The sequence below is a fragment of the Rana temporaria genome, chromosome 11, assembly GCF_905171775.1.
Source record: "Rana temporaria chromosome 11, aRanTem1.1, whole genome shotgun sequence".
NCBI lineage: Eukaryota > Metazoa > Chordata > Amphibia > Anura > Ranidae > Rana > Rana temporaria.
Window position 1 is genome coordinate 35,549,510 of NC_053499.1, and position 27,370 is coordinate 35,576,879.

The window sequence follows — 27,370 nt, forward strand, 5'->3', positions numbered from 1 at the left end:
TGATCCATTCTGTATCATTGTGCACATGTTCCCGTAGGCTGGTTTTCCTTTGTATTTCCTATAAATTAAAATCTAAAATGTTAAGTTTTATTTCTTGCCCTTATTGTGATGTAACTGTACATTATATATACACTCTGCAATTGCACTTGAAATTATGAGCTGCAAGCAAAAACTTGCATGTGGTTGAAGTATTGTCAGAAGAAAGGCCATGTTCAATCCACATAATGTACACAATTGGACTCCTACAAGTATACATAGATCATATGCGAACAATGAGCAATCACATCCAACAAACAGCACAAGCAAACACTAACCCGTCTATGTTTTACAAATGACCTGTCGGAAAGGAATTTCTGTCTGTTTTTTCCATGATTCAGCCATGCGGCTATTGAATCCAGCTTGTAAATATCTATCGCTTGGCTAGATTTATGTGCTGTCACTTTCTCATGAAAGTGTTGTAATTTCTGTTGACTGTTGCATGCAGATGATTTGCTGTAAGTGATGGTTCAGCCAGTCTGTGTTAAGAATGTTTAAGACATTTCTGTAGACACATTATCCCTCAATAACAGACACACAAATGATATCATAGGGCTTTAATGATGTCTCCTACAAGGTTTATGGGTACATGTGGAGGGAAAGGTAAACACAGGGAATTTCTTTCTGTATACGATTTTTGTATGCAAAAATTAACAGTATAATAATACAGGGATTAAAGCAGAGTGGAAAGTGTGTGTGATATTATTATTATTATATAATAATATAAATAAATATATATATATATATATATATATATATATATATATATATATATATATATATATATATATATATATATATATTCTCAATGGGTGAGGCGCACGTCAGAAATCAGGTCTTCAAAACCACATACCTACAAATGCCCACATACACGAAAGAATATAATACTCATTATCATCACATAATTTTAAATAACTGAACAATCTGGAATCAATTAATCATAGAGTATACTAAATTCCTTATCAGTACTTAATGTTTCAAGAAATTGGAATGACATCAATCAACCCCCTACATCACAAATATATATAGTCGGTTGGAAACTACATCTAGATGATAAGGATAAAAAAAGAAGAAAGAAAAAAGGCAAAAATTAAAAGGCACCATATTATAATAATAAATATAATCTCGTTCACATCAATATATTTGATACATATTCACAGTCATATAAAGCCTAGTGTAATAATGTATAAAGATATATAAAAAGGGAAAAGTATTAATACAAAAAAAAGGGGAAAGTATTAATAGGAAAAAGGGGAAATGTTAAAGAAATAGATATGGTACATGTCAAAATCTGAGTTCAACCCCTTAGGCCCCATACACACGAGAGGATTTATCCGCAGATACGGTCCAGCGGACCGTATCCGCGGATAAATCCTCTCGAGGATTTCAGAAGATTTCTATGCGATGGCGTGTACACACCATCGCATTGAAATCCGCACTGAAATCCTCTGGCGATGACGTGTCGCGCTGTCGCCGCTATTATGACGCGGCGACGGGCGCGACGCTGTCATATAAGGAATTCCACGCATGCGTCAAATCATTACGACGCGTGCGGGGAATCCCTTTGGACGAATGGATCCGGTAAGTCTGTACAGACGAGCGGATCCATCCGTTGGAATGGATTCCAGCAGATGGATTTGTTGAGCATGTCAGCAAATATCCATCTGCTGGAAATCCATCCCAGGGGAGATTTATCCACGGATAAATATCCGACGGAGTGTACACACCATAGAATCTATCCGCAGAAACCCATTTGATGGGATTTATCTGCGGATAGATTCTATGGTGTGTATGGGGCCTCAGTATCAAGACTGTGTATTCTCTTCTTTCTTTTATTTTCTTTTCTTTTCTTTTCCTTTCCTTTCCTTTCCTTTCCTTTGTCTTTCCTTTTTTCTTTCCTTTTTTCTTTCCTTTTTTTTTTTTCTTTCCTTTCTCTTTCCTTTTTTTTTTTCTTTCCTTTTTTTTTTTTCTTTCCTTTTTTTTTTTTCTTTCTTTTTTTCTTTCCTTTTTTCTTTCCCAACAGTGAGTACACCCCTCACAGTCAAGCATGGTGGTGGGAATGTCATGGTCTGGGGCTACATGAGTGCTGCACTGGGGAGCTACAATTCATTAATGGAACCATGAATGCCAACATGTACTGTGACATATTGACAGAGCATGATCCCCCTCCCTTCGGAGAATGGGCAGTATTCCAGCATAATGACCCCAAACACAACTTGCCAGCGGGAGGAAGGGGTCAGGACTGTCTCTGTGGAATAAAGGGCTATGCGCTCGGAGCTCACGGCTCCTTCTACTGGCCCTTCTGGTGACATCATTTCCTCTTCAAGCTGGACAGCATGGAGCTGACTACCACCTGGCTTTCCTGAATGTACAGCTATTTAGCACAAATTTTCACTTAGGGGTGTACTCCCTTTTGGTGTCGGCGATTTAGACATTATTGGCTGTGTGTTGAGTTATTTTGAGGGCACAGCAAATGTACACTGTTATACAAGCTGTACACTCACTACACAACATTGTAGCAAAGTGTAATTTCTTCAGTGTTGTCACATGAAAAGGTAGAATAAATTATATATTTACAAAAATGAGAGAGAGAGATTTTTTTTTTTTAGAAGTGATCATATTCCCTCTGTTCTCATCTACATAAAAGCTGGGGGAGGAGAAACTGCATTACACTGAATGTGCATGGGGGATTATGTCAGGACAAGTCTTATGCCGCGTACACACGATCATTTTTCGGCATGAAAGAAAACGTTGTTTTTAAAAACGTCATTTAAAATCATCATTCGTAATTTTCAGTTTTAGGCTGCATTCACATCTGAGCGACAGCCGCGATCGCGTGTAGCGGCGTATTTTGCCGCGAGTACAAAACTTTCACTTTTTTTTTTTTTTCTCTCAAAGTCTTCCCATTGCTGTCAATGGGAAAACGCCTATGTCGCCTGAAAAAAAGGGTCCGGGACTTTTTTTCAGGCGACAGGCGTTCGGCGTCTATGAGATGTGAACCATCTCCATAGACAGCAATGGGAATTCTCCCCTCGAGCGACAGAAGCGTCCGGCGTAGGGCGTTTTGTCGCTCAGGTGTGAATGGGGTCTTAAACCCACGCATGCTCAGAAGCAAGTTATGAGACGGGAGCGCTCGTTCTGGTAAAACTACCGTTCATAATGGAGTAAGCACATTCATCACGCTGTAACAGACAAAAAAGCGCAAATTGTCTTTTACTAACACGGAATCAGCTAAAGCAGCCCAAAAGCGAATGGAACTTCCCCTTTATAGTGCCGTTGTACTTCACCGCGCTTTGTTCATCATTTTTGAAAACGATGGTGTGTAGGCAACGTCGTTTTTAATGATGAAGTTGGAAAAACGTTGTTTTTTGGACATGCTAAAAAACAACGTTTTCTTTCATGCCGAAAATTGATCGTGTGTACGCGGCATTATCATTGGAGGAGAGCACACTGAGTTCCCAGCATAGCTGAGGTGATCAAATGCCACCAAAAGAAAGCTCTATTTGTGGGGGGGGAAATTATAAAAATGTAATTTTGGGTACAGTGTTGTGACCGCGCAATTGTCATTCAAAGTGCATCATTGCTGAAAACTGAAAATTTTGGTCTGGGCAGGAGGGGGGTTTAAGTGCTCAGTAAGCAAGTGGTTAATGTGGTCAGTTTTTAATATGAAAGCAGAGGGACTGGCAGGAACACCAGGGAATTCACACAAAGGGTAGTACAAAGATAACAAGATCAGTGACGGTGCGTCCATAGAGGGCGCAGGAGCGCCGCGCCCTCTCTCCTGCACCACTCTATCACTAATATATGGATTTATGCATTGCACCTCCTGTGATGGTGGAGGTGAGCAGTAACGGCTGAACCTTCCTTAGAAACGTCCTAGCAATGTCTTTGGAGCATTCCAGTCAGGCTTCAGGAGATATGGCAAGGGCATTATTCAACTTTAGGTCAGAGCTGCTGTGTTTTTTTTTTTTTTTATCTACAGACACCCTTTATCTACATAGGCAGTTTTTTGTAAATGTGAACGAACGCTTTAAGTATGAGTTACATTTTTTTTTTTATATATTTTTCTGTTTACAATAAAAACACAAATGCGGCATTTAATAAAGCAGCATACCAAATAAAACCTGATCTGTCTTAAAAAATAAATATTTTATTTGGGCAAATTCATTCTAGGGCCATTGCCAATTTAGCTGAGGTATATTGACGCTGCTGAATTAGGTCTCGGCTTTCAGGTTTCAGTGGCCTCTGGTGATGAAGGAGTTAAAAACCAAACCATCCCTGTAGCTCAGCTTTTCTGAAATTTATTATCCCAGAGGATCCTTTAAAATAAGTTTCAGGTCTTGGGGAACCCCTGCTAAAACCAACTGGGCATTGGTGGGGAAAATGTCCCTTACATTGGGGGTTAATGAAAAGCATGGTGGTATCATGCTGTTGGCTTTAAGTGGGGTTGGTCCTGGAACTATGCAGGCAACATCAGATCGGTGGCCAATCTGTCACAGCCCGAGGAACCCTAAGCAACCTCTGGAGAAGCCATAGGGTTCCATGTAACTGATTGAGAATGGTTGCTCTAGATCAGGGGTCTCCAAACTTTCTAAACAAAGGGCCGGATTACTGTCCTCCAGACCTTAAGGGGGCCGGACTGTGGCCATCAGGAGTACGAAATCCCCCATCATTGGACTCCATCATTGGTGTCATTGGGAGGAATTCTGCCCCATCATTGGTGTCATTGGGAGGAATTCTGCCCCATCATCGGTGTCATTGGGAGGAATTCTGCCCCATCATTGGTGTCATTGGGAAGAATTCTGAACCATCATTGGTGTCATTGGGAGGAATTCTGCACCATCATTGGGAGGAATTCTGCCCCATCATTGGTGTCATTGGGAGGAATTCTGCCCCATCATTGGTGTCATTGGGAGGAATTCTGCACCATCATTGGGAGGAATTCTGCCCCATCATTGGTGTCATTGGGAGGAATTCTGCCCCATCATTGGTGTCATTGGGAGGAATTCTGCACCATCATTGGGATGAATTCTGCCCCAACATTGGTGTCATTGGGAGGAATCTGCGCCATCATTGGGAGGAATTCTGCCCCATTATTGGTGTCATTGGGAGGAATCTGCGCCATCATTGGGAGGAATTCTGCCCCATCATTGGTGTCATTGGGAGGTATTCTGCCCCATCATTGGTGTCATTGGGAGGAATTCTGCCCCATCATTGGTGTCATTGGGAGGAATTCTGCCCCATCATTGGTGTCATTGGGAAGAATTCTGAACCATCATTGGTGTCATTGGGAGGAATTCTGCACCATCATTGGGAGGAATTCTGCCCCATCATTGGTGTCATTGGGAGGAATTCTGCCCCATCATTGGTGTCATTGGGAGGAATTCTGCACCATCATTGGGAGGAATTCTGCCCCATCATTGGTGTCATTGGGAGGAATTCTGCCCCATCATTGGTGTCATTGGGAGGAATTCTGCACCATCATTGGGATGAATTCTGCCCCAACATTGGTGTCATTGGGAGGAATCTGCGCCATCATTGGGAGGAATTCTGCCCCATTATTGGTGTCATTGGGAGGAATCTGCGCCATCATTGGGAGGAATTCTGCCCCATCATTGGTGTCATTGGGAGGAATTCTGCCCCATCATTGGTGTCATTGGGAGGAATTCTGCCCCATCATTGGGAGGAATTCTGCCCCATCATTGATGCTAATGAATAGAAAAGCACCCCAAGGGCCGAATAAAATCAAGCAAAGGGCCACATCAAGCCCCCCGGCCGCAGTTTGGAGACCACTGCTCTAGGTCATGGGTCTGCAAGCTATGGCCCTCTAGTTGTTCAGGAACTACAATTCCCATCATGCCTAGTCATGTCTATGAATGTTAGAGTTTTTTACAATGCCTCATGGGATGTGTAGTTCCGCAACAGCTGGAGGGCCATAGTTTGAGGATCCCTGCTCTAGATAAAAGCCAGTTAGCCTAAAAGTCTTTTATTTAGAGGAAACAAACTTCATGGTGGGAAGTGGATCCAGGAAGCGATGTTGGGACAAGGTCATCTAGAGCCCAGGGTGACCATGCTAAACTGTGTCCCCCTTCCCACTATTATGAATGCTTGCCCCCGAACCATAAATTCCCCCTCCTCCCAGTACAAATCTACCCCCCCCCCCAGCTGAAATCCTCCCTCTCGACTCAAATGCGCCCCCTCCAAAAAAAATAATCACCCTTCCTAGCACAAATCCTTTACCCATAACATTTTGTTTCCTAGTAGACACCCCCCAGCCCCACTTCAAATCCCTCCCAGCACAAACTCCCCCCCCCCCCCCCAAATCCCTCCTCCTAGCACAAATCTTCCACCCCCCAACAAAAAAGAACCAAAAATTACCCCCTGTTGAACCCCAAATTCCCTCTTCAAACACAAAACCCCTCACACTCCTTTTGGCACGCCCCCTCACATGATACTATGGTGCACAGGACAGCCACCCCTCCTGCCCACCCCTTGCCCCTGCCCTGCCAGAAGGGTTTACAAGGGAACATGTCTAACTGCTGCACCATCAGGTTGGGCTTCTTACAATGAAGCCTGGGTGTTCCTTTTATATTGTATAGCATCATGGGAGCCATAGCTCACTGCCATTTGAAATCTTCACCTTTTTGTTTTTGTCCTTGTGTTATAATCCTAGGACTTCAATATGCAGGATCCTTTACTAGAGCTGACTGTATGAGTAATAGTTGGGCATTGTTTTAAAAACCTGTCATTAAAGGATTATGACGATTTTAATATGGAAATCCATCTTGGGAGCTCTGTTGCCTATAATTTTTTTTTTTTTTTTTTTTTTTTTTTTTTATAAAGTATGTGAAAGATTGTTTTATATGTCTTTTTAAAGATTGCATATAAAATGCGCCAGGTGTTCCCACATAGCTTGAGCTGAGGTATGAAGCAAGGAGAGTACAGTGTGACAATAAAAGGACTGCAATTATCTTGCCCTGGCAAGCAGCCAGTCTCCTATTGCAGCTATTAGTAAATGTGGCTCCAAGAAACTGGTGGGGCCTTTTTGCGAAGGGTATAATTAGCAAATCAGAAGCTTCAGTTTATGTCATGCATAGTTCTGGCTCGGCTGAAAATAAAGCAGAACAAATAAAATAGGAAGCAAGGGATTACACAGAGACATGCAATAGCTGCTACGGATTCAGGATAAAGAAGTCAAACGAGGCTGAATGAATTGCCTTTTTTTTTTTTTTTTCTTTTATGTCATTTCGTATTTATTTTTCTTCACTTTTTCCGTCCGGGGGCAGAGGGGAAGTGTAAAATAGCGTGCAGGGCATCCAAAGACAATTATTTAAATATGCCCTTTGGAACATGGATTGCACAGAGGAAAAGCTAATTTCCTTTTTGCTGTTTTGAAAGAATTTTTTTTTTTTTTTTTTTTGTTGCTGTTTGAATGTTATTTTCTTCTTTTTTTTTTATTTTTATTTTCGAAAAGCATCTAGCATTGAGTTAACAAGGGGTTAGATTCAGGTAGCAATTACGCCTGCGTATCCATAGATACGCAGCGTAATTGCTAAGTAGCGCCGGCGTATCGACTTTCTGTATTCAGAAAGCTCGATACGCCGACTGCAGCCTAAGATATGACTGGCATAAGGCTCTTATGTCGTCGTATCATAGGCTGCATTCTTACGCTGGCCGCTAGGTGGCGTTCCCGTAGTGGTCAGCGTAGAGTATGCAAATTGCATACTCACGCCGATTCACAACCGTACGCGCGCCCGGCGTTCAAATTTTACGTTGTTTGTCGGTTTCTGCGCAAGTCTGCTCCTATTAGCAGGCGCAGCCAATGCTAAGGATACCTGTCGTTCCCGCGTCGCGATTTTTGAAAATTACGTTGTTTGCGTAAGTGAATCGTGAATGGTGCTGGCCGCCATTTACGTTCACGTTGAAGCAAATGACGTCCTTGCGACGTCATTTACCGCAATGCACGTCGGGAAAGTTTCCCGACGGAGCATGCGCACTACGTTCGGCGCGGGAACGCGCCTAATTTAAATGATCCACGCCCCCTACAGGATCATTTAAATTATGCGCGCTTACGCCGGCCACTTTTACGGAACGCCCCCGCAAATTACGGAGCTACTGTTTCGTGAATGAAGCGTAGCGCAAGTAATTTACGGAGGCGTAGCGTAAAAACGGAACGCTGCGCCTCCGTAAGAGTGCGCAGCCCTACCTGAATCTACCCCAAGGTTTTTTTTCACCATAGTGCATTAAGGTAAAAAACAACCCACTACTTGTCCTTGAACCCTCCCTCCCTCCCTAAACACTTACTTGACTCCATATCACCATTCCAGCGATTTTTCACCTTCACCAGCACTGCTCTCTTCATTTCCTGCTTTCACAGGAGAAACTGAGGGCAGTGGAACCATATGTGCTGCTACCTTCCTTCAATCCTCGGATTTACCTGGTGCTCTAACCGAAAGGGTGCTAAATCCTCTGTGTACTGTGAACCAATAGAGGGACCGTTATCGCTAGGGTAAACATAAAATGGCAATATCCTTTATTGAAATGACATCAAACGGCTGTAAAACAGCCAGTGCGTTTCTGCTGTGAGGCCCTAGTCTTTGCCATGACTAAGGCCTGATGCCCGAAATGCGTTGGCCGACTGTTCCTCCAGTGGTTCACAGTGGAGCCATAGGCTCCTGCTGCCATCATAACAGTAAAAACAGTGCAGCGCAACCTAAATGTAAATATTAATATATAATGTCCATGAGAAGAAAACAGCCCACAAGTGATTGTGAAAAGGCACAATGACAAAAACGACATGCAATGTGAGTGAGTGACAGACAGAACTGAATCGCCTCTGGGCGCTGTATCCATTTCATGGGTAAGGAACCCCTTGACCAATGTGGATCAAACGTGGTCAGAAATCCCTCCATCGCACACAGAGTTGCCTCTCACCTCACTGATTCGACCTATAGTAGGTCACATGGCATGTAACTCATTCCCAGTATAACTACTTAGAACAGCCAAACGATCAGCATACCAAAAAGATGTCAGTCAAGGTCCTAAACTTTGTCTCCAACATGCATATGAAACATAAATGAAGACAATCTAGTGCTCTCTGTATAATGGAGTGTTTAATTAAGTTTAATTAAGTAAGATAAAACAAAAGCGAGTGCTTGCAGACAGCATAGAAAACAAAAGTAACAGCGATGGCTGTGGGTGACGTCTGCTGTGACTCCTCCCCCTTGTACGCGTTACGTCCGTGGGCGGGACTTCATCAGCACGAGGTAGGATGACACAGACTGGACGTCTTTGTGTCATCCTACCTCGTGCTGATGAAGTCCCGCCCATGGACTTAACGCATACGAGGGGGAGGAGTCACGGCATACGTCACCCACAGCCATCGCTGTTACTGATGGGTAGGAATGAAATTAGATGTGTAATTTATGCTCCTGGAATGCCTGACGGTGCTCTTTGCATGTTGAACTTAATCTGTATGTGGCCAGGCTGTGAAAAAGTCTCACATATGTGGTATCGCCATACTCTGGATGAGTAGCAGAATGTATTTTTGGGGTTTAATTGGAAGACTGCTTATGCTGTGTGTGAGAAATAACTTGTTGTTATGACATTTTTGTGTAGGAAAATAAAATAAAAAATTCTTAATTTTTCCAAGAATTGTGGGAAAAAAATGTCAACTTCTAAAAACTCACCAATGCCTCTTACTAAATACCTTGGGCTGTCTACTTTCCAAAAAGGGGTCATTTGGGGGGTATTTGTACTGTCCTGACATTTCAGGGCCTGAAGAAATGAGTACACCAGGTGTGATAACATTTTTAATGATTGGCACCATAGCTTGTAGACTCTAACTTTCACACTAATTTGGGTTCTTTTTCGCAAAGATACAAAAATGCAAAGTGAACATCAAAGGAGACCTATAGCTCCCAACATCCCTAACTTCAATAGTGAAGAGAAGGAAGAAGCCCCCAAGGTTGGGACTTTAAAGGCGACAACAACAATATATATATGAATAAAGATTTATTAACAAGTTTATACAAAATATACAAAATTACAATATTAAAAACCTTGATGATGTAAAAATACGTGGGTGCCCAAGAGGTAGTCCAGAAGGCCCAACATGTTTCGGGACGCTGTTTGTCCCTTTATCCAGGTCTGGATACTAGCCCCTGATGAAGGGACGTACAGCATCCCGAAGTGCGTTGGGCCTTCTGGTCTACCTCTTGGGCACCCACGTATTTTTACATCATCAATGTTTTTAATATTGTAATTTTGTATAAACGTGTTAATAAATATTTATTCATATATCATTTTTTGTTGTTGCCTTTAAAGTCCCAACCTTGGGGGGCTTCTTCCTTCTCTTCACCATTTCACAAAGATATGTAGCAGTATACATTTTGGCTCAAATTTATGAAACCTAAAACCTGCATTTTTTTTTTTTTTTCAAAGTTTTCGCTCTTCCTTTTTATTTTTTTACTTGTATTGCTAAAAAAATAAAAAACCCGGTGGTGATAATATACCACCAAAAGAAAGCTCTACTTGTGTGAAAAAAATGATAAATGAGTGTTGCATGACTGAGTAATTGTCATTCAAAGTTTATACAGCGCTGAAAGCTGAAAATTGGTCTGGGCAGGAAGGGTGTATAAGTGCCCTGTATTGAAGTGGTTAATGTACAGTATTTATTTGGCATATAACACTAACTTTTTTACCCCGAAAATAGAAGGTAAACTGTGCCTGCGTGTTATACGCAGGGGGCTGTGGGAAGTTTTTTTCCTGAAACTTCCCTCTTAAAGTCGATTAAATACGGTACTTTCAGCCTTTACAACTACTTTAAACATGGAAACTTGCTAGAAAGTTAAACTGCAGTGTGTCTCTTCTCACGCTTTTATTTTCTATTTGGACTGCCGGTGTGTCTCACTCATTGACATCCCAGTGTTGTTTCTTAAATTAGTTTTCTATCTGAATAGACAGGGTAGGTTTATGTAGACCACAAATAAAAGGTGGGCAGATTGGTGTCGGCAGTATAGTAGGGTTTATATTTCTGGGTTTGGATTTTAGGAAATACTTTATGCCGTTATCATTTATGAGCACTTTAAATATTTTTTTTTTATGTGGATCGTAACTCAAAATGAAGAGTTGCTATGCAATAGGGAGCATCTAGAAATGTTATTTGTGCCTAGGCAGTCCCCTTAAAAAAAAATTTATGTTGTCCACCAAAATGGCCGTACATTTCCTGACAAGGTCAGGTTGGTCAAGCTGAGGACTTTGAAGCACCAAGTGATTTTCATTGCATATTCTGTGTAGGAAAGAAAGGAGAAGGAGGAAAAACTTCTGAAGGAAAAGCAGAAGACCGAAGTGCAAGAGCAACGGAAAAGTTCTGTACAAGAGAGGAGTAAAGAAAAGTATCAAGAATGGTTGAGCAAAAAGAAAGAAGAGGAACAAGAAAGAAAACGAAAAGAAAAAGTATGTATTTACTTCCATCAAAGCCTAATTTCATCCTCTCCCCTCCGTGTGTGTGTGTGTGTGTATATGTGTATATGTATGTGTGTGTGTATGTGTGTGTATATATATATATATATATATATATATATATATATATATATATATATATATATATATATATATATATATATATATATATATGAATGTGTGTGTGTATATATATGTGTGTGTGTGTGTGTGTGTGTGTGTGTGTGTATATATACACACACACACACACACACACACACACACCATCTTTTTGCAATTCTTTACGCATTTTGTCATGTTACAGCCTTATTCCAAAATGGATTAAATTCATTATTTTCCACAATACCCCATAAATACAATGTGAAAGAAGTTTGTTTGAAAAAAAATTAAATGTACATAAGTATTCACATCCTTTGCGCATTACTTTTTTGAAGCACCTTTGGCACCAATTACAGCCTCAAGTCTTTCCGAGTATGATGCTACAAGCTTGGCACACCTATTTTTGGGCAGTTTCTCCCATTCCTCTTTGCAAGACCTCTTAAGCTCCATCAGGTTGGATGGGGAGCGTTGGTGTACAGCCATTTTCAGATCTCTCCAGAGATGTTCAATTGGGTTCAAGTACATTCACAGAGTTGTCCCGTAGCCACTCCTCTGTTATCTTAAATGTGTGCTTAGGGTCGTTGTCCTGTTGGAAGATGACCCTTTGCCCCAGTCTGAGGTCCAGAACTCTCTGGAGCAGGTTTTCATCAAGCATGTCTCTGTACATTGTTGCATTCATCTTTCCTTCAATCCTGATTTAGTCTCCCAGTACCTGCCACCGAAAAACATCACCACAACATGGTGCTGCCACCACCATGCTTCACTGCAGGGATGGTATTGGCCAGGTGATGAGTGGTGCCTGGTTTCCTCCAGACATGACGCTTGCCATTCAGGCCAAAGAGTTCAATCTTTGATCCATCAGACCAGAGATTTTTTTTTCTCACAGTCTTCAGGTGCCTTTTGGCAAACTCCAGGTGGGCTGTCGTGTGCCTTTACTGAGGAGTGGCTTCCATCTGGCCACTCTACTATACAGGCCCGATTGGTGGAGTGCTTCTTCTGGAAGGTTCTCCTCTCTCCACAGAGAAATTCTGGAGCTCTGTCAGAGTGACCATTGGTTCTTGGTCACCTCCCTGACTAAGGCCCTTCTCCCCAAATCCCTCAGTTTGGCCGGGCAGCCCACTCTAGGAAGAGTTCTTGTGGTTCAAAACTTCTATGTGCGAATGATGGAGGCCACTATGCTCATTGAGAACTTTCAATGCTGCAGAAATTTTTTCGTACACTTCCCCATATCTGTGCCTCAATACAATCCTGCCTAGAAGGTCTACAGACAATACTTGGACTTCATAGCTTGGTTTGTGCTCTGACATGCACTGTTAACTGTGGGACCTTATACAGAAAGGTGTGCGCCTTTCCAAATCGTGTCCAATCAACTGAATTTACCACAGGTGGACGCCAATCAAGTTGTCGAAACATCTCAAGGATGATCAGTGGAAACGCAATGCACCTGAACTAAATTTTGAGTGTCATGGCAAAGGCTGTGATACTTATGTACATGTGATTTTTTTTTTTTATAAAATTGCAAAGATATCAAACAAACTTCTTTCACGTTGTCATTATGGGGTATTGTTTGTAGAGCTTTTAAGGAGAATAAGGAATTTAATCCATTTGGAATAAGGCTGTAACATAACAAAATGTGTAAAAAGTGAAGCAATGTGAATACTTTCTGGATGCACTGTGTGCGTGTGTGTTTTTTATTTATATAATATATATACAGTATATCTCAAATAATTATATAACATATTATTATTTTCGTGCTTAAATAAACACTATGAGACGGTATTTCTTGTTAAGCTTTTAACTGCTATTCTCTTTGAAATTTCTGTCATTTTATTTTTCATGCTCTACATTTTCCTATTTTTTTTTTTTTTCCATGCACCTAAATTTTTTTATTTTCTATTTTAAGCCAGATTTAGTCTTTCTAAATAAAATCGCTAACAGTGGTTAGAGTTGAAAATAGTTTCTTGCTAAGCAGGTAGTGCTGTCCCACGAATGAAAGCCCTTGAGCGCTAATTAAAATGTAATTTTCTTCTGCGGTGACTGAACGAACCCTTCCGGAAGACCCATACTATTTACACTTTTACCATTTTGTGGGCGAAGCACATTCTTGAAGCCCTGAATTACAATCCCTCCTGGAAAAGTAGAGGATATTAATAAGTTCCATAAATACATTTATGGAACGTTTGTAAGATCACAAATAACAAACCTTGCCGAGGTAAAGATCCCAGGGGAGACTGCAGAGCAGCCTATATTTTTTTTAATGAACTGTGCCGTGATCGGACACAGGCCTGTCCTTGCAGTTTGCAGAGCACACGGCTTCCCGCATTAGGCGGCTATTACAAATGTTACATGGCACGTTCAACTGGCATTATGCATCATAGATGAAAGAGATGTAGGACCTCTCGGGATACCTTCTTTTTTCTGAAGGAGGCGTCTTGTATTCTGGTACCCGCTTCAGTCTTTATGGAAAGGTGAATGAGGGCAGAGGTAATGAGGAGGTAATTGGGTTCTTATGTCTTTTTTTTTTTTTTGCAGGAAGAAGGTGAGATGCGTCTAGCTGAGCAGAGAGCTAAGAAAGAACAGGCAGAGCAGATATTCCAGGAGTGGCTAGAACAGGCTAAAAACAAGCCACTACCAACTTCAAACAGCTATGGCTATGTCAACGGGAAATTAACAGGTATGTTACTAGGGAACGTCCAACTCTAGAGCCTTTGCGGTGGGGTCCTGCCCTGCAAGGGTTAAATACCGTGAGGTCCTGCCCTGCAAGGGTTAAATACTCATTGACTGCTTGCCAACCGTATACTGTACATATATACGGTGGCAAGGCACCTCTTTCGCAGAAGATCATGTACCTAGTACGTGATTCTGCACTTCTGGGTCCGGGGCATGCATAAACAGCGATGCAGTGCCGTATAGCAAAAAATGGCCTGGTCATTGAGCCGCAAAATCTTTCGGGGCTGAAGTCATTAAACACAGCGGTCCGATCCAGCGATGTGCACGAGCGCAGTGGCTCCAGACGCTGTCTCTCTCCTTATTGGACAGAAAGCAGCAGGAGCTATTGGCTACTGCTGTAAATCAAATCCAGTGACGCAGAGCCGAGTCCTGCTGTCTGTGTCAATGGACTCCGCAGCAGGACTCCGGGAGCGAGCCCCCAGGGAAATTAGCTTTCCTTGGGGGCACCCGATGAAGAGGAGGGGCCAGGAGAGCCAGCGTGGCACCCCAGAAAGAAGAGAATCGAGGCTGCTCTGTGCAAAACCATTGCACAGAGCAGGTAGGTATAGGCCTGTTTATTGTTGTGTTTTTTTTTTTTTTAAACTAGGGTTTACAACCCCCTTTAAAGTATAACTACAGGCAACATTATTTTTTTTGTTTTGGATAGAGTGGAGAGGGATTAGAACACCTGTCAGTTTGTGTCCCAGTTAAGGAGATTCACCCGCTCTATTTGTTCTGCTTAGCATTGTCATCAAAAGTTGGCTACAGGACAGGAAGTGGAGGGAAATCTCCGCGATGGGAAACAAATGGGAAAAGAAAAACAGACGAGGTTATAACTCTTCCTTACTCCATCCAAAATGGGGGGAAAATATAAAGTTTTTGCCTTCAGTGATACATTGCAGGTGTAGCCTGAATGTAGAGTTTCTTGTACAACTCACATACAGCTACTTCAAATACACAGTCCGTGTTCTAATCCATCTGCCCTCTATCCAAAACTTTTTCCCAAAAGCCAATGAAAATGCCAATATGATGGTTGATGGCTTGGCTTGTTGTCTTCCAAAGTTGTGTTTATATGCCACTTTGCTGTGATTTAAGATGCTTTTGGTCACCACAGAAGGGTTCTTTTTGGAGACAGGAGACCAGCTCTGCACTTGGCTGAAAGGCTAAGGCCCCGTACACACGGCCGAGGAACTCGACGTGCAAAGCACGTCGAGTTCCTCGTCGAGTTTTGGGATGAAGCCGCCGAGGAGCTCGGCGGGCCACCTTCTCCCATAGAACAACGAGAAAATAGAGAACATGTTCTCTATTTTCTCGTCGAGCTCCTCGGCGGCTCCATCGAGCCAAAACTGTACAGACGACAGAGTTTCTCGGCAGAATCCGGGTTTTGACCGAGTTTCTCGGTCAATTCTGCCGAGAAACTCTGTCGTGTGTACGGGGCCTAAGGGCTGGATTCAGAAAGATCAGCGGATCTTTCTGCTGGCGTAACATATCTCAGATACTGTTGCACCACTGTAAATTTGGGCGCAAGTTCCGTATTCAGAAAGAACTTGCGCCCTAAGTTACGGCGGCGTAAGCCCGCCTAATTCAAATGGGGATGTTGTGGGCGTGTTTTATTTAAATTTAATGACCCCGCATATTTTACGTTTTTTACGAACGGCGCATGCGGCGTTCGTAAAAGAATCCCAGTGCGCATGCTCGAAATTCCGCTGCAAATCGTCAATGCTTTAGACGTGAACGTAACTTACGTACAGCCCTATTCGCGAACGACTTACGCAAACGACGTAAAAATTTCAAAATTCGACACGGGAACGACGTCCATACTTAACATTGCGTACGCCTCATAAGAGCAGGAGCAACCTTACGCCGAAAAAGCCTAACGTAAACGACGTAACAAAATAGCGCCGGGCGTACGTACGTTTGTGAATCAGCGTATCTACCCAATTAGCACATTCCTTGCGTAAATCGACGGAAGCGCCACCTAGCGGCCAGCGTAAGATACGACGGTGTAAGGCACTTACGCCAGTCGGATCTTAGGGAAATTCTATGAATCAGGCGCATAGATACGATGCCGCAACTCAGAGATACGCCGTCGTATCTCCTACCTGAATCCGGCCCTAAGTCTACCTTTTTTTCCATGTAACATGTTACACCCATATTTGGGATTTACCATCGTGCCAAGCCTCCCACCCCCAACCTCTTACAGGATCTCAGGGTTCTTCTCCCCAACAGGTCCTCTCACATTTGAAATTTTGTGTGGATGGAACGGCAGAGATCTTTGAATGAATAAACTACAAGTCCCATCTTCCACCATAACAGAGGGACTTGCAGTTCTTAATGATATTAATTGCCGCACTTGTAGTCCAACGACACGTTGCATTGCACCCGAAAATCTCTACCTCAGTACAGACATGTAGCTGAAGGAAGAATCTTCAAGAGCCTGTGCGTTGCCCGGTGATTGCAAAGGCAGTGCTTTCGAGTCTTGCAGTCGTGGCCAAAAGTTTGCGGATTGACATAAATATTTTCACAAAGTCTGTTGCCTCATTTTTATTATAATGGCAATTTCCTTTTAATCCAAAATGTTATGAAGAGTGATCGGATGAATTGCAAAGTCCCTATTTTGCCATGAATATGAACTTAATCCCATACAATCGTCTCCACTGCATTTGTGAAGAAGGCTTCAGGGTGCCCAAGAAAGTCCAGCAAGCGCCAGGAAATATTTGTGTCATTTTAAAAACTTTTGGCAATGGCTGTTCATACAAAAAACAAGCTACTGTATTTATTGGCGTATAACACTCACTTTTTCACCCTGCAAATCGGTTTCAAATAGTGTGTGCGTGTTATACGCCGATACTGCAATTTGGGCTGCCTCAGAGAAAACGGGGAGGGGGGCGGGACGAGCGCCGTCAGATTACAAACAGCGAGAATCTCCTGTTTACTCAGCGGTCTCTGTAATAGGAAGTCCGGTCTCCTGGGCCAGCATTGGACCAGTGTTCTGTCTATCATAGAAGGCGGTCCAGGAGACTTTGTATTAAAGAGGCCGCCAAGTAAACGGGAGATTCTCGCTGTATGTAATCTGACGGTGCTCATCCCGCCCCCCCTTGCTGAGATGGGCGATAATCAGGCTGCATTCATGGCAATAAGGAGGCTGCAGATGGGCATTTATCAAGCTGCATTCATGGGCAATTGTGAGGCTACAGATGGCCATTAATTAAGCTGCATTGATGGCCAATGGTGAGACTGTGAATGGGCATTTATCAAGCTGCATTGATGGCCAATTTTGAGGCTGCAGATGGGCACTGACCCTTATTTTGCATCAAAGTTCTTTATTTAAAATGTACGTATATACTCGAGTATAAGCCGGCCTGAATATAAGCCGAGGCACCTAATTTGACACAAACAACTGGGAAAACGTATTGACTCGAATATAAGCCTAGGGTATCCATATACGTGCCTCACTGTGCCCGTGCCTCACTGTGCCCGTGCCTCACTGTGCCCGTGCCTCACTGTGCCCGTGCCTCACTGTGCCCGTGCCTCACTGAGCCCGTGCCTCACTGTGCCCGTGCCTCACTGTGCCCATGACTAGACTTGGGTTTAACATGAGAGAATATAGAAGGGGTGCCCGACTTTGAAAAATCGGTGCTCCCCAGCCGTAGGTCCCCCGGACAACAAACTTTGCACACTTATAGAGGAAGAGTGGGACTATATGTGTGCCTACGACCGGCCTATACCGGGCCTCCAAAGTCTGGGAGATCGGGCGCAAAACGGTGACTCGAGTATAAGCCGAGTGGGGCATTTTCAGCACATAAAAATGTGCTGAAAAACTCGGCTTATACTCGCGTATATATGGCAAGTTTTGTTGCCATAAAATGAAGGTGCGTGTCATTTGCTGATAAATACGCTACTTTTTTATTTTTTCTGCAAGTGTGGTTGTATTTATTTTAATTTTTTTGCAAAAGGTGGACATGCCTGAGAAATATTCTCATAGCTTGGGAAGACTGCAGGCCTTGAATCTTGAAGCATTTCTTTAGTTAAGTTGTCCCAATTTATTGGCATTTTTTTGAGAGGCCATGGAGACGGCCAATAAAGGGCTGATTTGCTTTATTCCTACCATTGGTTCCCCTTGCTTGGATCTTCCAAGGGTGATCTGTAAGTAATATCTGGTGTAAGAAGACATTGTTTTGTTCCATAACATTTTAGTGAAGTGCTTTTTGTTTCCTTTTTGGCAAACTAATACCACTTGACTGGTTATAAAACGACATCAGATAAGTGTTAAAGTTTAATGCAAATTGTCCTTTAGATTTCATCTCAGGAGCGTCCAAGCCTTTTTAAGATTTCTTTTATAAGCATGAAAACAAATGTACATTTTTTTTTTCCCCCATTAAAATTTTCTCAACCTATACAATAGTAGTGTTTTATGCATGGTAAATACATTTACTGCCTTTCTGGAGTGGAGACAGGCCAGGCATGCTTTTCATACCTTTGTTGGAAGCTCATAAAGTGCTGACAGTTTTCATTGCTGTCTGAAAACACCCCCCTCCCCTGTACATAACATATGCCAGAGCTTGCTCTTAGGGCTGCTCTCAACTGTTTGGTGCCGTGTCCTCGTGGCCGATACATACTGACATTGTGAGCTTCACACATTCCTGCTGTCAGCCAGTGTCTAGGCGTCTGTGTTCAGGAACTGTGATAGTCAGTCACGGGTCACTCAATCACAGTTCCTATAGTCTTCAAGAGGCAAACTGGGGTACTTGCTATGGCATGTGTATTTGTCACACTCATCCACGTGATTGGCAGATAGATAACCTTCATGGTTCACTTAAAGGAGTAGAGATCGGGTGTAAATAAATTTCATTCCAAAGACTATGTTTACCCACTTAAGACCCGGACTATTATGCAGCTTAAAGACCTGGCCACTTTTTTCGATTTGGCACTGCGTCGCTTTAATTGACAATTGCACGGTCGTGCGACGTGGTTCCCAAACAAAATTGGCGTCCTTTTTTAACCACAAATAGAGGTTTCTTTTGGTGGTATTTGATCACCTCTGCGGTTTTTATTTTTTGCGCTATAAAAGAAAATAGAGCGACAATTTTGAAAAAAAATTCAATATTTTTTACTATAATAAATATCCCCTATATATATAGTATGTGTATGTGTGTATATATATATATATATATATATATATATATGTATATATAATATGTTTTTACTCAGTTTAGGCCGATACGTATTCTTCTACATATTTTTGGTAAAAAAAAAAAACCAATGAGCGTTTGGTTTGCCCAAAATTTATAGCGTCTACCAAATAGGGGATAGTGTTATTGCATTTTTATTAATAATTTTTTTTTTTTCTAGTAATTGTCGGCGATCAGCGTTTTTCTTTTTTTTTTTTTATTATTATGGCGGACACATCGGACACTTTTGACACTATTTTGGGACCATTGTCATTTTTACAGTGCTATAAAAATGCACTGGTTACTGTAAAAATGGCAGTGAAGGGGTTAACCAGGAGGGAGCTCTGTAGGGGGTTAAGTGTGCCCTAATGTGTGTTTCTTACTGTTGGGGCATGGCTTAGCGTGTGCCGTCACTGATCGTCGTTTCCTATGACAGGGAACAAACGATCAGTGACAGGAAACACGGGGAGAGGTTTGTTTACACTTGCCTCTCCCCATTATTCCTCTCTGTGACCCGATCGTAGGACACCAGCGGCGATCGGGTCCACTGCTCCCGCGGGGACGGTCACGGAAAGGAGGACCGGGTCGCAAAAGCGCAACCCACGGCTGGGCTCTTAAAGGGGACGTACATGTACACCCTTGTGCCATTCTGCAGACGTATATCTGCGTGCAGTGGTTAATATGAAGGACATTAATACAGAAAATGCAACTCTATACACATTACCTACAAGGATTTCTTAACCATGTGCATATATCCATAAAAATATGTACAACATGTAGATCACAACCTGTGATATTGCATATTTCATCAGAGCGTTTTTTTATGGCGTTCGAATAAAAATATGCACACTCCGATCTCTCAAGCATGCATGGTTTTCCCTATGGAACATGGAGGGGAAGAGATCTCTGGGGTGATTCCTTGCAGGTTTAGCTATGGAAAAATCTATTCATGTGCATACAAAACATAGGAAAACCAGAGCACACTGGCCTCATGAAGTGTGTTCACTGCTTATTGACAATGGGTAAAACAAATTGAACTCAAACTGGACTATATCAGATCCATAGCCATATACAGCCATATACAACCTCCTACCATCAATATTGTGCAGCACAGTAAAGGCTGACGTGTTTAAGGGGTCAATGACCCTTTCTTCAGAGCCTACCAGTGGTGGATTACATACCATAAAAATATACAGTGGATATAAAAAGTCTACACACCCCTGTTAAATTGTAAGGTTTATGTGATATAAAAAAAAAAAAAAACTTTTTCCACCATTAATGTGACCTATAAACTGTACAACTTGGTTGAACAACAAACTGAAATCTTTAAGGTGAAGGGAAGTAAAAAAAAAAAAATTGGTTGCATAAGTGTGCACACTCTTAAACTAATACTTTGTTGAAGCACCTTTTGATTCTATTACAGCACTCGTACCCAAAAACACTATCAGCATGACACATCTTGGCTTGGCAATATTTGCCCATTCTTCTTTGCAAAAACACTCCAAATCTGTCAGATTGCAAGGGCATCTCTCATGCACAGCCCTCTTCAGATCACCCCACAGATTTTCAATCTGATTCAGGTCTGGGCTCTGGCTGGGCCATTCCAAAAATCGAATTATCTTCTGGTGAAGCCATTTCTTTGTTGATTTGGATGTATGCTTTGGGTCATTTTCATGCTGAAAGATGAAATTCCTCTTCTTGTTCAGCTTTCTAGCAGAAGCCTGGAGGTTTTGTGCCAATATTGACTGGTACTTGGAACTGTTAATTGATAATAATAATTCCCTCTACCTTGACTAAGGCCGCTGTTTCAGCTGAAGAAAAACGCCCCACCAAGCTTCACAGTGGGTATGGTGTTCTTTTGGTGATGTGCAGTGTTGTTTCTTTTCCCCAAACATATCTTTTGGAATTATGGCCAAAAAGTTCAACCTTGGTTTCATCAGACCATAACACTTTTCCCCACATGTTTTTGGGAGATGTCAGATGTGTTTTTGCAAAATTTGGATGTTTTTCTTCATAAGAAAAGGCATCCATCTTGCCACTCCATCCCATAGCCCAGACATATGAAGAATACGGGAGCTTGCTGTCACATGTACCACACAGTACTTGCAAGATATTCCTGCAGCTCTTTTAATGTTGCTGTAGGTCTCTTGCCAGCCTCCCTGACCAGTTTTCTTCTTGTCTTTTTATAAATTTTGGAGGGACATCCAGTACTTGGTAATGTCACTGTTGTGCCATATTTTCTCCACTTGATGACTGTCTTCACTGTGTTCCATGGTATATCTAATGCCTTGGAAATTCTTTTGTACCCTTCTCCTGACTGATACCTTTTAGCAATGAGATCCCTCTGATGCTTTGGAAGCTCTCTGCGGAGCATGGCTTTTGCTGTAGGATGCGACTAAGTAAGTGTCAGGAAAGACCTACTAGAACAGCTGAACTTTATTTGGGGTTAATTGGAGGCACTTTGAATGGCAGGTGTGTACTGACTCCTGTTTAACATGAGTTGGAATGTGATTGCTTAATTATGAACACGGCTACATCCCCCATCTTATAAAAGGGTGTGCACACTTATGCAACCACATGATTTAATATTTTATTTTTACAGCCCCTCCCAAAAGATTTTAGTTTGTTTTTTTCAATTGAGTTGTACAGTTTATTGTCACATTACAGGTGGAAAAAAAAATATGAAATTCTTTCTTTTGTCTAATTTTTTTATTTATTTTTTACATCAGACACCTGACATTTTATATTTACTGTATATCCTAAAAAAAGATATACTGTATATATTTATGTGTTTGCTCTATACTGCAATACTCATTAGGCAGGCCATACACAGAGCAAATTTCTTTCCTGCAACTGGTTGCCGAGCTATTATATTCTCCCATGGGGAGAGGCCATACCTGCCAAGAGAAGAATATTGATTATTGCTAGCGACTATACCAGCCTCTAGTGATGATCATATGTAAAATCCAGCAGGCTGGTTGTACCAAAGTTAATTGATCAAGACTGCCCTTATATGGTTTGAATCACGGCAGTTTCTTGCTGAACCTTGAACGATATGTGACGTGGACTTTGGCATCCCATAGTGATAGTCTAGTATGGGCTATTATCTGTCTATGGCAATCTTGAAACCACCCTGCATTTTATTAAAAGTGGTTGTAAAGGCTCACTTTTTTTCCCTAAAATAACAAATATGCTATACTTATCTGCTCTGTGCAATGTCATTGCACAGAGCGACCAATTACCGTATATACCTCAGTATAAGCCGAGGGAACCTAATTTTACCACAAAAAATGGGAAAACGTATTGACTCGAGTATAAGCCTAGGGTGTCCATCTGCATGCCTTACTGTGTCCATGCCTCACTGTGTCCATGACTAGACTTACGTTTAACATGGGAGTCTATGGAAGGGGTGTCCAGCTTTGAAAAATCGGTGCTCCCCGGCCGTAGGCCCCCCAGACAGTTTCGGGTTCAGTGAACCTACGGCTGGCAAGTATTGGGTCCCCAAAATCCCTGTGATCAGGCGCAAAAAGGTGACTCGAGTATAAGCCGAGGGGGGGCATTTTCAGCACACAAAAAAATGTGCTGAAAAACTTGGTTCATACTCGAGTATATACGGTACCTATTTTTCAGGGGTCCCACTCCTCCTCTTCTATGAGTGCTCCCTAAGCAAACTGTGCTGAAGGGGCATTCATACGGGCATACTCCCAAGCTAGTCTGTGTGCATCCATAGACATGTACAGCACAGCTCAGCTTGCCTCCACTCCCTTCTCAATGAATTTAACTGCCAGCAGGGGGAGCCAATGGCTCCCACTGCTCTGTGAGTCCTGTAAGGAGAAGAAGAGAGAAGCCTTGCTGCGCTAATATATAAGATATTGGCAGTATATTTACTTGTTTAACTGGAGTTTGGCTTTAAATGCAGTGAGTACGTATTCTTTCTGCTTAGCAGACAGAACACTGATGCCCAAATGTCAAAGGGGTTAAGAGTTTTCTTGTGTTTCTCTGTAACGGATATGTTTAAGTTTTGTATTTTTTAGCCTTTGACTGTGTCCGTATAGGGCTTAGCACTTAATAAAATGTAAAGAATGGAAGAAATCGTTTTTTTTACAAAACACATATGTTGAAATAAACGGCTATGTGGGTTAATATACCTATCCATCGATAAGGTCATAATAAAACAGATGTGCCGTCTGCTGGACCCTCCCTCCTTTTTCCCCATTCACCTGCATGCATGTTTTAGTGTTAACCACACATCCTGCTGTTTCCTCTCCTCAAATTGAGTATTTTAATTTTTTTAGGCTATTATGATGGAAGTTCCTACCCTGCTCCAACTTTTTATAATCCAGTACCTTGGAAACCAATCCATGTACCTCAACCACCAAAGGCAAGTGTCAAAAACCCGAATGGAAAGAAGAAGAAAAGAGCAGTTTCAAGCTTGTCATATCGGCCTACTACAGCTTTGCCCTATAAGCCCAAGGATAATCTTCATGTTGGTGTGGGAATGATCAAGAGATAGCTTCCATCACATAGACAGCAGAAAAAAAAGAAAAGAGGGGAGTAAAGGCTTCCACGAAGGGTTCGATTTTCAGCAATTCCTGTTTATTTGGCTCAAATTCGAGCTGCAAGTGGCTCTGTTGGTCCCAGTTGACTCAAGACCAAACGGCGTGAAAAATTACAGAATTTATCGGACTATAACGCGCCCCGGCGTATAGCGTGCACCCTCGAACTTGAAGGCAAAATTCCCGCAAAAAAAAAAAAAAATACTTTGTTTGGATGCCCCTCGTCGGTGTCTTGTCCATCGCGTCCTGCCCATCGTCCATCGGCGGCTTGTCCGGTCCGGCGTCCTTCTGCGGCCATCGTGGTGTCCTCCCCGCTTCTCGCGCTGTGTTCGAACCACTGCGTCGACCTATACCGAGCGGAGTACACTCAGGTATAGTCGGGCGGGCCCAGCTCCTCTCGCGTAAAGGACGTACAGACGCACAGGACGTGACCGCGAGAGGAGCCTGCCCGAGTACACCCGAGTGTACTGCGCTCGGTATATGTCGGTGCAGTGGTTCGAACACAGCGCGGGTATCGGCGTATATTGCACACCCACGATTTTGCCCTGATTTTCAGGGCAAAGAAGTGCGCGGTATACGCCGATAAATATGCTATTACCAAAAGCATTGCCTACATCTTGTCAGATGCAGGCACAATTCAACAGCACCACTATATTCAGGCAGCTGGGTGCTTTAAAAGAAGCCTTCACTAATCTCTGTAGCTGCAGCAATTTGGAGAAATTCATCCTCAAATTTCATAGCAGAAGCGTGTAAAGTGTTACTAAACCCAGGAGACTGCATTCACTATATCTGGTCTCCAAAAGGTACACAGAACATGGAAATACAATTTTTAGTAAATATAGGGGGCTAATTATGAAAGGCAAATCCACTTTGCACTACAAGTGCAAACTACAAGTGCAAAGTGCACTTGAAATTGCACTGGAAGTGCAGTCACTGTAAATCCGAGGGGGACATGCAAGGAAAATAAAAAAACAGCATTTTAGCTTCCACATGATTGGATAATAAAATCAGCAGAACTTCCCCCTCATTTCAGATCTACCCCTCAGATTTACAGCACTTTGCACTTGTAGTGCAAAGTGGATTTGCCTTTCTTAAATAACCCCCATAAACTGCTAAATACCCTTTTCTCATTGGCTGTATATGGCGGCTTTGTGACTTATTCTATCTGTGTCTGGTTTAGCCCTGGTTCACACTGGGTACGATTTGGAACGATTTGAGATGCGATTTGACATGTCAAATCGCATCTCAAATCGGCAGCAATTGTCGGCAATGGCACTGTCCTAATCAGTGCGACGCAGCATCTGCGATTTCAAAAAGTAGTTTCTGTACTACTTTTTGCGATTTCGGGCCGCGATTTACATTAAATTGCGGCCGAAATCACGGTAAAATCGCGCATTTTACCGCGATTTTGAATTCGCTGCAGTGTGAACCTAGGCTCAAGCTTGTATGAGTTTTCATACAGCACTGACTGTCCTATCAGAATGCAGGACCCCTGACCCTCTGTCTGGACAGTGCTGATTGGCCCGGACCACATGCAATCTCCCAAGAAAGAAAAAAACTCTCTAGCAATGCACACCAAACTGAGCATGTGCAGTCTGACTCCAGTAACTGTCTTATCCGGACATGTTTTGGAGACAATGCAAGAAGGGGAGGATCTGTGCATACAGGATCAAACAGACTTTTTACACAATGCAGAGGATTAACCCCTTTGTTTCCACATTGAGTAAAACAAGCATGCTTTACTGCATATACACACTCATTTTACTGTTGTGGGTTTAGTAACACTTTGAAGGGGTTGTAAAGGTACATTTTTTTCCCCCTAGATAGCTTCCTTTACCTTAGTGCAGTCCTCCTTCACTTACCTCATCCTTCCATTTTGCTTTTAAGGGCCCTTTCACACGTACGGACAAACGGTCCGTTTATTACAAGTCCGTTTACGGACTTGTAATGTATCCCTATGGGATTGCAGACGTTAGCGGATGATGCATCCGCTAACGTCCGCAACCATCCGCGTCCGCAAAGATCCGCTTTTGCGGACGGAAGAAAACCCTATTTTTCTTCCGTCCGGCGGAACGGATCGGATGAATACGGACACACAGTCCGTATTCATCCAATTCCCCATAGGAGGAGAGACAGGGTGGGCTTTGCACTGTGTGCGGGGACCGCCCTGTCCGCCGACAGCTCAGCAGGGATTTACAGAGGAATCCCCGCTGAGCCAAACGGGCTAACGGAGCGGATCAATACGGATCCGCTCCGTGTGAAAAAGCCCTTAATGTCCTTCTTTCTTCTGAGAAATCCTCACTTCCTGTTCTTCTGTCTGTAACTCCACACAGTAATGAAAGACTTTCTCCCTGGTGTGAAGTGTCGTGCTCGCCCCCCCCCTTGAACTACAGGAGAGTCAGGATGTCCACTAACACAGCTTTCTCTATCTGCAACGTAGAAAGAGTCCTGACTCTCCTGTAGTCCAAGGGAGGGGGCAAGCACGACACTCCACACCAGGGAGAAAGCCTCACATTACTGTGTGGAGTTACAGACAGAAAAACAGGAAGTGAGGATTTCTCAGAAGAAATAAGGACATTTAAAAGCAAAATGGAAGGATGAGGTAAGAGAAGGAGGACTGCACTAAGGTAAAGGAAGCTATTTAGGGGGAAAAAATTGTACCTTTACATCCCCTTTAAGTGGTCTTTCTCAGCCTTCCAGATTTCCAATCTCTAATGTAAACACACAGTAGAAGCTCTGGGATGGGGAGGGGGGCAGGGTGAGCTGAGCTGCTGATATAGTGCTTGTGCTGTGTACTTTGAGGATGAATTGCTCCACACCAAGGGCTTGTTTTTAAGGACACTTACTGCTTGTTATGAATATGTAAATACTTGAATAAGCACGGTTTCACTTTAAAGTGGAACTATTGTGGTTTTTATGTCAATTTTATATTTCATGTTTTAAAGTTTTTATACTTTTTTTTTTTTAATATATTGTGTTTATTTATGTAAAATATTTTCTTTACAAATACACATTTGATAGAGTGCACATGTGACACAGGATTCATAGAGCATTATGATTGACTAAAACTGGAGAGTGCATGATCTGGTGCAGCTCTGCATAGAAACCAATCCGCTTCCAGGTTTTATTGTCATAGCTTAATGGAACAAGCTGAAGTTAGAAGCTGATTGGCTACCATATACAGCTGCGCCAGACTCTGAGTGCTCCAGTTTTAGTAAATCGCTTCCTTTCTGTTTAATTGAATTGGATGGAGCATGTACATAGGAAGGTCAACTCATTCACTTGTGTGAATAAACTTTAGCTTTAGCTACTGAGCTTTGTAAAACCTGCTTTTTC

The 27,370-nt window shown here is 42.5% G+C and overlaps 1 protein-coding gene across 2 annotated transcripts in view; it reads left to right on the forward strand.

Moving 5' to 3' along the window:
• CCDC34 (coiled-coil domain containing 34) overlaps positions 1–24,271 on the forward strand; it is a 41,294-nt gene extending 17,023 nt beyond the window's left edge. For both annotated transcript variants that reach the window (XM_040328346.1, XM_040328345.1), the window contains exons 5-7: positions 11,335–11,493; positions 14,131–14,272; positions 23,774–24,271. In XM_040328346.1, the coding sequence (XP_040184280.1) occupies positions 11,335–11,493; positions 14,131–14,272; positions 23,774–23,991 (519 nt within the window). In that variant the 3' untranslated portion in view covers positions 23,992–24,271. The remainder of the gene's footprint in view (positions 1–11,334; positions 11,494–14,130; positions 14,273–23,773) is intronic.
• The last annotated feature ends 3,099 nt before the right edge of the window (positions 24,272–27,370 follow it).